The 13965-nt window shown below is 46.6% G+C and overlaps 1 protein-coding gene across 2 annotated transcripts in view; it reads right to left on the minus strand.

Annotated features, from left to right (window-relative positions):
- Positions 1–13965, minus strand: part of LOC144736793 (uncharacterized) — an 870278-nt gene that overhangs the window by 247714 nt on the left and 608599 nt on the right. For both annotated transcript variants that reach the window (XM_078619432.1, XM_078619441.1), the window contains one exon: positions 8133–8166. In XM_078619432.1, coding sequence (XP_078475558.1) covers positions 8133–8166 — 34 coding nt within the window. The remainder of the gene's footprint in view (positions 1–8132; positions 8167–13965) is intronic.

Genomic DNA, 13965 nt, shown 5'->3' on the forward strand with positions numbered 1-13965 from the left:
AAATTTGAAAAATTACCTGAAAATAACTGAATTTGACTTATATGTAACAAGTACTGACAGACCACAGAGCTTGGGAAACTGTTGGCACTGGTTTCTGACCGCCTTTCAGCTTGTCAGTCGTTCCCTGCTCTAATGAACTAAATGGACCAAATGGCCCATATGACATTATTACAATGTCTGCTTCACAGGACGGGTTCTACAAGATTAGAATGATGCCCTGGTTGTTCCATTTCTTTTCAAAGGGAGACCACATTTGATGCAACAACTACCAGGGAATGCCCCTCCTCAAGTGTGCCAGGAAAGGTACTGGAAACAAATATTCAACATAGCCTTGCCAGACATGCTGAGAAGCTTGCAGAGCCCCAGTGTGGTTTCAGACCGAGGCGGTCCTGCATGCATATAATGTTCTCTGTCCGTATGCTAAAAAAGGTGGATAATTTCAACATGTCTTACATCTCTGTTTTATTGACCTTGTCAAGAGCTATGATACCGCCAATGGGCCAGGGCTCTGGGTTATTGTTCGTGGTTTAGGAGTCCCAGACCATCTGCTCACAATAATTTTGAACCTTCATGGTGGGCTGGCCTGGCTAAAGTTGTGTGGCCGGGTGTCGGAACCATTTTATGTGAATCTTGGAGTGCAACAGGAATATCCTCTGCCCCCTACACTATGTAACATCTTCTTTGACCGTGTAGTTCGATAAGTTTTCCATGGATTTACCGGTGGAATTTCCATCTGGTATAGATACAATGGGAGGTTGATCGATGCCCGAGTATGGGCAAGGGATGGTTATGTATGCAGATGATCTGGTGATTGCTGTCCACTCATGTGGAGTTGGAGATGCTACTGCTGAACCTAGACCATGCTACTGAGAGATGGAGCCTTACCATCAACCGAAAAAAAACAAAGCACCTACCTGGGTATTTTATGTTATCAGATGTTTCCCTCCCTCAACTCTCCATGCATAATGGGGCAGTTGTGGAGAAAGTGAAGACGTTTCCGTACTTGGGTAGTGTGCTTATGACCAGTTCCAGTTGGGCAGTCGAGGTCTCACTCTGCATCAGTCGAGTGGCATTATTTTTAATCAATTATGTAACACTGGGTGAAAGCTACCTGACCTGTCGCTCCATACAAAGCTTCTCGACCAAAGTTGTGCCTTCCCTTCTTTATGCTTGTGAGACATTGAACATTCTTAATGAACATCTGTACTGGTTTCAAACATTCAAGCTAGCCTGTCTACGATCCATCCTGGATTTAGCCAGACTGGATAGTGTGAACTCACAGATTATTTAAAGATCTGGACACTATCCCATCAGTGAGCTCCTCCGGCAAACAAGGCTGCATTGGATGGGTGATGTAGCCCGCATGCCCAGCCACCGCACCGCATGCCCAAGAAGCTTCTGATTGGCCAGATATATGGGGATAAACAGGCGCGGCACGGACTAGAGAAGAGATGGATGGATGTATGTATGTTGATCTTATTTGGCACCATACATAGCTAACCATGCTAAACAAAAAAAGCTATTCTAAAGAAATTCGTTTTCAATCTACAGAAGGATTAGGAGCTGTGGACTTGCCAATAACTGGTACCAGCAATGTCAATATCGGCCTCTGTGGAGGAGATTCACGAAGGAAGCTGCTGGGGAGTTGGAGGTAGTCGCCCTCCAGCAACAATGGAGGGCAGAAGATCGACGATCACAACAACAAATAGAGCGCCGGGCAGCTAAAACACGGAAAATGAGCACAGTGGAAGGCACAGTAGGTGCATCTGCCAGTCATCTCAGTCGCTCCACCCATAGCTCCTGAGTCTTTCCAATGACCTTCTGCCAGCAGGCCTTCGACACTTCACGTAGCCTAAAAGTGCGCTAGTCTAGCACAAGCGTCGTGGTGACGTCACCGCCACTTAGTGGTGAACAGCTGTTATTGTTGTGGGGCCATGGATGTCTACGGGGTGCCGAAGACAAACGCTCTAAGATCTATGAATATGATATGAGAGAGGCGGTGCTTTCATTGATTGAAGGGTGAAAATATAATTGTTTTGCGATTATAAATAGTGCACTGGAAACCGGAATAGTTCAAGCTTCTTTTAAAACTGTTCTGGTCATGCCCCTTATTTAAAAAAAACTAAACTTAGACAGCTCAGTTCTGAGTAGTTTTAGACCCATTTAAAATCTCCCTTTTCCACCTAAGGTAATTGAAAATGTAGTGTTAAAGCAACTTAAATGATTCCTGATTACTTATATCTTGGAAACGTTTATATTGAGGTTTTGTTCCAATAACAGGACAGATACTGCTCTGGTAATAATAAGCAATACTTTATGAATGAGTGCAGATTCAAATGCGATAATCGATTTGGTTCTGCTGGACTTTAGTGCAGCTTTTCCTGCAGTGGATCAATCCATTTTAATTGACCATCTTAAGGCTTTGCAGAAAATACATTAAATTGCAGCCGTATCTCGCGTAACAGTGAGATACGTTCCACGAATATTGCTCGGTAAGCAAAAACTCGTTCAACAATCATCATTATCCCATTGCCTCCCATGTTAAAAGCTGAACCACGTTGCATCCCCTAAATGTTTGACTCTTCAACAACTTTTTTTTGTGAGAAATGCAAATTATAATTTTAAAATAAAGTCATAAAAGATCAAATATAATATCACACATTAAGTACCACAGTGCAATATCCTCTGCATAGCCTTAACAGACTATTGGGGGAAGTGCAATTAGCGAGCACTGATGAAGATTGGAATGGCACAAGAGGGGTGGGGTGGCCAGCACCCACGTCCTAGTAGCGATGTTTACATACAGCACCAGGTATTAATTTTAGGCTGATTCGACCTAGGGGAGGCCCAGGACCGATTCAGATAATCGTCACTGGTGTTGGCCGTGAGCGGGAATTGAACTCGGGGCGCCCAGGTTCTTACCAGTGCGCGCCAACCATTACACCAAAGCTCCCCCCCCCCTCTTCGCACCCTCCCCCACAAAAAGCAGCACGCGGGAACACAGCACAGGAGATATGGTAGCTGCGCATCGCCATGCGCCCCTACCCCACAGGATGCATATTTATAGATCGGTCGCTGCTCAATAAGCGAACATTTTGCTTGTTTTGCAAATAAATAGGTCTAAATTCAAATTGCTCCTTTTCGGGAATTCTAGTAGAAAGAATGTTGTAGTTTAGATCTTATCTTTCAAACAATTATTTTTGTTTCGCTGGGGGAGTTAGGTTTGGGGCCGTCCATAAATGACGTCACGCACCTGGGGGGGGGGTCAGACATTTGTGAAGATGTGTGACGAGGGGGGGGGGGTTGAGAGGCTAGCAGAGGGTACGTCACATCAAAATGCGCAACTTTAAATAAATATAGACAACACGTTCTACTTAATAAAATATACTTTTTTTATAAACGTTTTCTCCATAAACATCAGAGTGCAGCGCCACATTAAATACGCACCACAATCACAATAGTTTAAAGCGATTTGAAGCATGTTTAATTTTGGGGGTGGGGGCAGAGCTTTGTGACGTCATATTTGAGGGGGGGTCTGACTTTTTGTGACGCCGTGTGACGAAGGGGGGGGGGGGCGGGGGGGTCAAAAATCGTCCAAAATCGAGTGACGTCATTTATGGACGGCCCATTTAGCAAATATATATGATTCGATTATTTTCTAAATACATGTCACCTCAAAGCAAGATTATATTTAAATATCCTGTAAATTTGCACTGCTATGCTGATACACGGATATATATCTGTGAAGCCTGATATTACCTCTCAATCAGTTTTACTTGAGTGCAGTATTTACATCAAATTTTGGATGTCCCAAAATGTCTTATTGGACTCCAAGGAGGATGTTTTGATAGTAGGTTCTCAGCACCAATTTAACTCTTAAATATACGTGGGTGACTTATTTTAATCACTAATGCCGAAAACATAGTCCATATCTTTATTTCATCTAGACTAGACTACGGGCCTACTTTGTTTGCTGGGCTTACCAGTGCAATGTTATCACGGCTATAGCTTGAGCATAATTCAGCTGCAACGGTTCTCACCAGAACAAGCAAGAGATGACACATAATTCCTGTGCTGCCATATTTGCACCGAATTTCAATGACAGAATGGTAGTGGTTTAGAAAAAAGTTTGTATTTTTCACTGCATTGCTGCATGCCTGACTGGTACATGATCAAGTGCACATGTGCGGTGGTGACATCACTGCGCACGTGTGCGTGACGACGTCACCTGCATCCCACACTGACGTCACATCTCTCACCCACCCTCCACCCCGGCCATTGATCTCACACAAATGCGAGGGAGAAGATAGTAAGAGAAGGGTGGTGAGAGAAGGATATATATAGAGAGGTAAGGGATGGATATAGAGGAGTGAGATTGAGGACGCATGTGAGTGAGGGGGATTGAAATGGGAGGAAAATATGGAAAGAGGGGCAGGAAGAAAGTGAAAGGGCATGAAAATGAGAGGAAAGCGGCAGGGACAAACAAAAAGAGAGGGAAAGCGATAAGCAGTGGGTGAGAGAATTAGGGAGAGCCTAGAGAGATTGAGATGGGAAAGGCAGAGGTGGGAATAGGGAAAGCAAGCGTGAGAGAGAAACAGGGAGCGAGAGATGGGGAGAGGGAAGTGGGCGAGACAGTGGAGGCAGGAGAGGAAAATAGAAGAAGAATAAGAAGAGGAGACAGGAATAGAGAAACGAGTATAAACAAAAACATAGCGAGAAATAAAGATAAAGTGTGATATACAGCACAGGGAAGGAAAGCGAAATGTGGAGAGACAGGGTTCTGTATAACATTAAAAGTGTTGCTGGTTGGCTGGGAAAGACAGATGAATGGTTACGTCCAAAGGGTGTGTGGGTTGCTAGTTTTGTCAAAGAAAAACACATTTACTGCAGTGTAATTTAAAATAGGTTTAATCCTCCATCGAATTTATGGCATCATACCTATTCTACCATCATCTGGTATTGCTGAAAGGTGATGGAGGGAAGTATTGATTGAATGAGGTAAGTAATTAGGGCAATTTTACCTCAAAAGCTTTACAAAATCCTTTCTAAATTCTGCTTATATGTACTATTAAATTCAACACCTACAATCTAAAGCACTTATGTATATTGCAACATCTAAAGTTGTGCTGCTGTTTGCTAGAACACTGCGTGTAAATGAGTGAGAGGATTGAGTGATTCAATTAGTGAGAATAATAAGCAACTGCATGTGGGAAAAATTAGTGAATGAGGCGTGAGTGAGAGAATGTTGAATAATTCATGAATAAGAATTAGTACGTGACAGACAAATGAGTAAATGCATGGAATGAGATGATTGAGTTAAAGAACCTATGCGATAGGCTGCAAACACACGTCAGCAGCAGCAGCTTGGGAGCGAGGTTACAGCCGCAACCATGGTCTGCTAATGTATATACGACTGGTCAACAGATGGCAGCCTGTCTGGCTGAATGCGGAAAACTGTTGTTTCTTAACTACAACCAGTGGCAGCTCCTGCAAAATCTCTCAGGGGGGGCAAATGTCTGGATGATTGATAAGGATAAGGTCCACCCATGCAATGGATAAATTAACAGCTTAAGCATGTAAAGGCAACTTCACTTCTTTAATATTAATGAAAAATAAAGTGACTCTTACAATACATCTTGTTTGTTTCTATATTCACTATTATTACAATCCACTCAGTTTCTTTTATTAAAGATTCCACTAGGTGGCGACAAATAATATTGTTGGATGAAACGTGCTTACGTATGATGACGTAAGCACGTTAGTGCGAGCCCTCCCGGAAGCCATAGAGAATGCATTGTAGCGCCCGCCGTTCGAAAAAAAACATCTTTGAATGTAAGTCTATGGGACCACTCTGGGCGATTCTCAGCCGGAGTGAAATCGCCCAAAAAGAGGCGGTACTCCACAGAACGTAGCATGACGCTGATTGGACTATATTCAGAGGCACAGTAACGGCTCGCGAAACTCTGTGGTTGAATGACATTGGTGGTGCGTCGCCCAATCGCCCTAATGAAGAAACCGCCCCTGACTACAACATTCGTTTGTTTGGATATAATTACTAAGTAACACCTAAAGATTTGATATTTAGCGACTCTTACTGCAGGCTCTGAATGATTAGTTCTAGATTTCTTTTTAATTAAAGTAGCATTGCATCATGACATATTTCATAAATCTTGTGTTCGGTAACTTCGGTTATATATCTTTCTGTTTTGGTCTCGGCCGAAAGTGTAGTAAAACTTTCGGTTTCGGCTTCAGTTTCGGCCGAAAGTGAAGTTAAACTTTCGGTTTCGGCCGAAATAATTTTTTTTACTTTCGGTCTGGTTGCGGTTTAGGCTGAAACCAGAAATTCAGTTTCGGTCGGCCTCTAGTATGGGGGTGTAGTGTAGTAATACGCTTGAGTTGCCAAAGGTGTTATGAGTTATGTCAGTTGGTCTGATGAGTGTGATTGATGAGGTTGGTGCCAGGTGAGTGATATCTGCTGAGTTTCAGGACATGAGTGTGTGATGTCAGGAGAGTAGTGGCTGGTGAGTGTCTACTGAGTGCTGAGGTGTCTGGTGGGGGTCACATTTCAGGTAAGTATCTAGTGGGTGAGTGGAAGTGGTGTCAGGTGAGTGGTGAGTATTTAGTCAGAGTGTCAGGTAAGTAATGTGAGAGGTCTGGTGAGTGTTGAGAGTACCAACAGAGGAGGGACTAAGCTGATAGCGAAGATAACCCCATATGTAGGACGGGCTGCCCTTGAGTGGTTAAATAACCTCCATGGCCTGCACAGTGTGCAAATGGACTCATCCAGTTGTGGATTTACAAAATGGCTGTACATATGTAGTGAAGTAACGCACGCGGGGTTTGCAAGCGGTGTGCACGCTTGTGCAAGTTACGGACATTGAGGTCGCTTCGGGGCGAACAGGTGTGGCGAGAGAGAGCAATGGAAAGGAGGCAGCTAATTAAGGTGCATAGCAGTGATTGGCTGGCTGCAAATGCAGGCGCGGAACAGGCGCCAGTCTGACGGGAGATTGCGACGGCAGAAGCGACGGGCGTGAGGCACGGGAGGTCGCCAGCTTAATTAATGAGGAGTTAATGCGAAAGAACCAAAGAGTATAGTTAATGAGAAGCATGATAAACACGGGAGCGTGTGAGGCAGGGAGTTGAGTTGGCTGGAGTGAAGACAAGAGAGAACACAAGAGAAGTCCGGGCCCCGCTCTCCACACCTCGTCCTCTCCAGTGGTGATGGCTGAACCCCCACTCGTGTCAAGGGGGAGGTTGGAGAAGTGAGGGCAGACAGGCTAGCAGGGAGAGGCTAGCGGAATCCTAAGTGTGAGTGCACAAATACTAGCAGTGGAGAAGCTAGCAGAGTATGTAGTGAGAGGCTAGTAGTGGAGAGGATAGTAGAGTATGTAGTGAGAGGCTAGCAGTGGAGACGCTACCAGGGTGTATAGTAATAGTGTTGCAGTGGATAGGCTAGCAGAGGGTACGGTGAGAGCTATAGCGATAGGCTGGTAGTGGAGAGGCTAGCAGAGGGTACAGCAAGAAACTACCAGGGTGTGTAGCGATAGGGTAGCAGCGGAGAGAGCGAAGCGAGCAATGCGCGGCAGGCAAACATCCAGTAGAGAGGTTGAGAGTGAGAGAGCAAACTAGCAGTAGAGAGGTTGAGAGTGAGAGAGAGAGAATGAGCAACAAGCAGGTGGAGAGGCTGAGAGAGAGGGAGAGCGGAGCTTGGCAGGCATGCAACGCAAGCGGGAGGGTTGCAACGGAGTTACGTGGTGTTGAATAAAAGTGACAAAAAAAGTTGTCCGCGTGAAATAAAAACACTACGTATATAAAGAATAACCAATGGATGTAGGCTATAGATGAAGATAACTTCCACCCTACACTCATTGAAATGGAGAAACAAGAACATTTAAACATTACATTTCAAAAGTTGGTTATAACTCAATTATAAATACATTTCATAGTGGAATACAACATATAAACAAGATTAATAAGTTACGTGATTTGTCAGAACATATTGAATAATAATTTGCTTAAGCAGTGTCAACATGTGCAACTGTATGATCCTGATTCCACTTAAACAATTACTCATGCTGCAAACATTTGAGAATACATTGAAATTGCATGAATACACATGCATATATGCATACCTTTGAAACCGTCTTCATTTTCTTCCACGTTTGACTGCAATACACAACAAACAGTGTACAATATCTCGGACACGTTTGTGTATATCAAACAAACAATGTATGAAGCATCTAAAGACATGAGCATCTCAAGCCACATGACACAACATAAAGAGTACACAAAAGGTAAATAAAAGCATAAACATTTCTCTCGACTTGGGTAGAATGAGGAAGTGGCATGACTTACTGCGGTACCACACAGCACAATCCTATGGTAATGATGAGTGTACTGTACTGTAATTAATGTTTACAGTTTAAAAAGGCAACCTGTCTCTAATTCACTTTGCTCTCTGATCTATGAGTTTCTCTTTACCTGTGTATTTCGAAGTATGCATCTCATGTTTCACAATCTATGAAAAGTAACGATGGTTCACACTGATGAAAACGTTCTTCTTTGTGCATATTGATGTCAAATGATCAAGTCGAGTTTTCCAAAATGCACTCCATCCTGCTCACCCTCGTCTCGCTTTTTTCTCATATTGCTTCTGAGCTGTCTTCAGAAATTGCATTAAATATAAGTACCCTATCTGGATTTTAGGTTTTCGTGACTGCAGGGATCCATACTCTTTGATTCTTTCGGTAAAGTCACGTAGGTATAAAAAAAAACATTTAAATCACGACGTTTCGGGCGCAACACAAGCGTTCGTCATCAGGTGGAACAACCACGGCAAGAAACAACTGCTGAGGCAGGCAAAATAGCTGCTTGTAACAAGGGGCTATATAATAATTGGTGTTTTACCCTTCTATCTGGCAACAAAACTGACACCTTTTTACAAGGAGTCATGTTTGCATAGACCGCAATACCTGCAGTCATAATACAAACAAAAGACATAACTCTGATAATGTGCACTGTCCTTGAAGTTGATTGGTCCACACCCGAGACAGCTTTCCTTAGAGCCTACTGGCAAATGAGGTTCCCATAGTGTAGATGCTTGCCCCGAGCTCTCATACTCTGATGGTGCATTGTCTTTGAGTTGTGCGCCTTTTGGCGTCATCTGGTCCAACCCATGTGAGACTAGGCTCTAAGGAAAGCTGTCTCGGGTGTGGACCAATCAACTTCAAGGACAGTGCACATTATCAGTTATGTGTTTTGTTTGTATTATGACTGCAGGTATTGTGGTCTATGCAAACATGACTCCTTGTAAAAAGGTGTCAGTTTTGTTGCCAGATAGAAGGGTAAAAAACCAATTATCATATTTTTACTGGCAAATGAGGTTCCCATAGTGTAGATGCTTGCCCCGAGCTCTCATACTCTGATGGTGCATTGTCTTTGAGTTGTGCGCCTTTTGGCATCATCTGGTCCAACCCATGTGAGACTAGGCTCTAAGGAAAGCTGTCTCGGGTGTGGACCAATCAACTTCAAGGACAGTGCACATCAGAGTTATGTCTTTTGTTTGTATTATGACTGCAGGTATTGCGGTCTATGCAAACATTTCTCCTTGTAAAAAGGTGTCAGTTTTGTTGCCAGATAGAAGGATAAAAAACCAATTATCATATTTTTACTGGCAAATGAGGTTCCCATAGTGTAGATGCTTGCCCCGAGCTCTCATACTCTGATGGTGCATTGTCTTTGAGTTGTGCGCCTTTTGGCGTCATCTGGTCCAACCCATGTGAGACTAGGCTCTAAGGAAAGCTGTCTCGGGTGTGGACCAATCAACTTCAAGGACAGTGCACATTATCAGAGTTATGTCTTTTGTTTGTATTATGACTGCAGGTATTGCGGTCTATGCAAACATGACTCCTTGTAAAAAGGTGTCAGTTTTGTTGCCAGATAGAAGGGTAAAAAAACAATTATCATATTTTTACTGGCAAATGAGGTTCCCATAAGGGGCTATATAGTTGAGAGGGGGGGGGGGGGGAGCCAGGGAGGAGAGTTGGAGAGGGTGGGGGTGTTGGGTATGGAGAGTGGTGTTCCGCAAGCTCGGACAGTGCAACAAAATCCCGGGGCTGGGAAGTGAGCGGGGCTGGGAGTAGGAAGGTTAAAGAAAACTGTAGATGCGGATATGAACGCAAACTATAAAGCAGTTAAGGTTTTACCTGGTTAACATCCTTACAATGATTGCTCAATTTGTATCCATCTTCTCGGTTTAAGTTATGTCTATGTTTATATATCTGGATGGCTTCATGAACAAACCTTTGATAGTAGCCTGACGGTTTGCAGAGTACCTTGGTCTCGGAGAAAACAATATCATGAGAGCGCACAGCGTTGTAGCAATGGTCAGCCATGGCGGAGGAATTAGTTCTGCCGTGTTTCATATCTGACTTGTGCTCGCGAACACAGTCCGAGACATGACATTTCGTTTCCCCAAAGTAACAATCACCACAGGTGCAACTTTGTAGACTCCAAGATATTGCATGTCAGGAACGACATTCTTCATATCCGCAGAGATAGAACCAGGTGATCCAAATTCTGGCATCTCTACATAGCATAAAGAACATCCGTTGTGTGTTTTGGGAGAGGCATATTAAAGTGACACCAGAAGTAATTATCCCATGCTATCTTCTCGAGTTGTCAAACATGATCGAATACATAGTATGACGCGAGTGACATAATTGTGCTTCTTTGGTTCATGCTTCAAGTCTTCAGAATGATAATTACAGTACATACGTGAAAGTCATTTTATATGTGTAGTGACATAGCACTGACTGTTGAACAGCAGCAGCAACTGCAGGTGGCAGGCCGGAGGAACTGGGGCAAGGGTCATGATAGACCGTGAATGGAAGCCCCTGGAACCCTCTAGAGGTTTCGAGAAGGGAGGCACAGCTAGGACGGAGCCAAGCCGCGCCGAGGGGAAAATAAGCAGCAGAGAGCGAGAGCTCTGGGCTGCCGGTTCTGGGATTGGACTAGTCTCGTCGTCGCTGTCATCGTCGTCACCCTCATCACTGCCGCCTTTGCCCGATCATTGCGCAGCCGGAGGGTAGTTGGCTGTCCTGGTCAGCGCCATCGGTGCAACGTGGACAGGATCGTGTCTGGGATGGGGTGCGCGGCAGCGGGGTCGTGTGTGAGAGACAGAGGGGGCCCGAGAGGTAGGGTTAGCTCCGCAACAACAGCAATGAATAAAGAGGGCAGAGCGGTGCCTCCTGTGACCACCTCGTCTCCGGCTGACTGTGTGCGTCGCACGCCACCCTCACACACGGACGACACTACATTTGATGTCAGAAGTGGGGTATACAAACCCACCAGTAGTACCATCAGGACGAGGACAGCGGGACGGTTGACCCTCCGACAGCCCCGGGATTGGGAACACGGTTTAAAAAAACCCGCGGCTGCTGGGCGTCAATGGCGGGAGAGGCTATGTAAAAAAGAAAAGGGGGGAGCAGCTGAGCGTCGACCGACAAAGAGCTGCAGGGCATCGACGGAGAGAGAAGCTGCGCGTCGACGGAGAGAGAAGCTGGATGTCGATGGAGAGAGCAGCTGGGTGTTGACTGCGGGTGCGGTTACGTGTCGTCGGAGAGAGAGCAACTGCTCGTCGACGGAGAGAGCGCCCGAGAATTCCCTTGGTCAAACACCGACCAGACAGCATGGCGGGAAACTGCAATGTGGAGAGCTGAACGGGCCGACATGAGGCACGGACCCCAGGGGACAGTGCAGAGGAGAGCGGGGAATTTGGAGCAGGAGCTGAATTCAGAGCAGGAGCAGGGGGCTCCAGACGGGGGACTACGCACATGGTGGGCGCCATTTTGTCATCGGAGGACCCCCCGTGGCAAAGGGGCGCCATTTTAAGGCGAGGGCGGGAGCGCGCTGAGGAGGTGCGGCAAGTGAGGGAGCTGCAAGAGGCCGCTCCAGAGGGAGTGGAGGGAGGACGAGATGCCCCAAGCCTTCCAGGCAGTGCTGCGGATGCTGGGACAAGGAGGCATACCCACTCGTAAGTGAGGGGGCACTCAACCTCCGTGTGGCGGAGAGGCTGCGGGGGCTAGCGAGGAGATTGAGGGTTGCCCTGCCCTCCGCCGTCGGCAAGGAAATTTCTTCCTTGACGGTGGCCAGAACCATCCAAGTCCACGAGGAGCGACAGCAGCGGGCAAGGTGGGAGGTCGCAGCGGGAAATATGCAAGAAATGGCGGCAGTGGTGGAGAGCAGGGGGGCCCAAGGGCTGGCACCCCCGTGGGAGAACCCGCGGTGGGCGCAGCTCCTTCTGCCGTGGAGAGCCGTGCCGAAGTGCTTCATGTGTGGTCAGTCGGGCCACACTGCTGCAGACTGTCGGTGTGACGAGTGACATCGAAGAGTCACCCGTGCTCGTTGGGCCGCCGGCACAATCAACTTAAGCCCCATCGGACCGGGTCTCTGGGGCCTACCGAGACCGCCAAGTGTGAGGCCTCGGGGACCGGACCCGGCGGGCGATGCCGAGCGGCCACGCCCTATGAGCCAAGGACTCCATCTTCATCGTCTCTTGACCCTCTGAGTTCCGGAGGTGCAGGACCCTGCTGGGACGGGTGTGACCGGTGCCATGGACCGGATCATGTGAGCTACGGCCCTGATTGAGGGGACTCTCCCTTGCACTGAGAGGGGACTTGGGGGGTGAAGGGGTGTTGGGGTTAAGGGCCTGGGTAAAAGGGTAAACGGAGGTGACGTGCTGATTCGCGAGCTCGAGGTGCTGCATGTGTGTGGGGATGGTCGCCGCTTCGTGAATTCTAGTATGCCGCGTGTGTGTGGGGAGTCGTCGGTTCACGGATTGGGGGCTGTGAGGGAGTCGCCGATTCGCGAGTTCGAGGACGCCGTGTAGGGAAGTGTTGGTTTGTTATTGGGGGGCACCGGGGAGCAGTGGAACGTGTTGGCGTGGGAGATGTTGCGTATGTAACGGGATTGTGAGGGATTTTTGGGGGGGGGGCGGTTTTGGTTGTTTTTCATTATTGATGTTGCTCGGTTTAAGGGTGTTGCCCTGTCTACCGCTGATTGCTGCTGCTGTGTTAACAGCTGGGACGGCTGTTTTTTTTTACGGAGGGGGAAGTGATGTAGTGACATAGCACTGACTGTTGGACAGCAGCAGTAACTGCAGGTGGGCACTTCGCGCACACGCCGCTGAGCATATACGTGGGTATGCCGGCAGGGTGGAGGAACTGGGGCAAGGGTCATGGTAGACCTCGTGTGGAAGCCCCTGGAACCCTCTGGAGGGTTCGAGAAGGGAGGCGCGGCTAGGGCGGAGCCAAGCCGCAATGAATAAAGAGGGCAGAGCGGTGCCTCCTGCGACCACCTTGTCTCCGGCTGACTGTGTCACACGCCACCCGCACGCACAGGCGACACTACATATGTAATATAATATCCTGTATGTCCTGAAAATCAGTGTGTTAGCATTACAATTAAATATGGGTGTGGACCAATCAACTTCAAGAACAGTGCATATTATTATCTTTATCAAAGTTGTTTCTTTTTGTTTGCATTTTGACTACTTGTTTTGTGGTTATTGCAAACATGATGCCTTGTATAAAGGTGTCAGTTTTGTACCAGTTTAAAGGGTAAAAACCTACTGCTATATTTTGCCACTGGTAAAGGAGGTCTCATGGTGTAGGTTCCATCTCCACTTAATGTCCCTGCTCACCAATACCTACTGCTATTGATACACTCCCCACGCATTGCACAACCCCAACCACTAAACAACTCACCTGTCTCACTCTACAACTTGCGTTTGCTCAGTTTCACAAAGTGACAATGCCTTTAAAAACACAAGCCTGTGTCTGAGTAATGAGTGGAGAATAAGGAGGAGGAGGGGGGTGGGGAAACCCCAAATATGCAAAAATAGGAGCGCTTTAATCGTTAACTTCCATGCTGATATAAGGAAATGAAAGCATAAAATCAAATCAA

Source organism: Lampetra planeri, chromosome 3 (genome assembly GCF_965212315.1).
Source record: "Lampetra planeri chromosome 3, kcLamPlan1.2.h2, whole genome shotgun sequence".
NCBI classification, from domain to species: domain Eukaryota; kingdom Metazoa; phylum Chordata; class Hyperoartia; order Petromyzontiformes; family Petromyzontidae; genus Lampetra; species Lampetra planeri.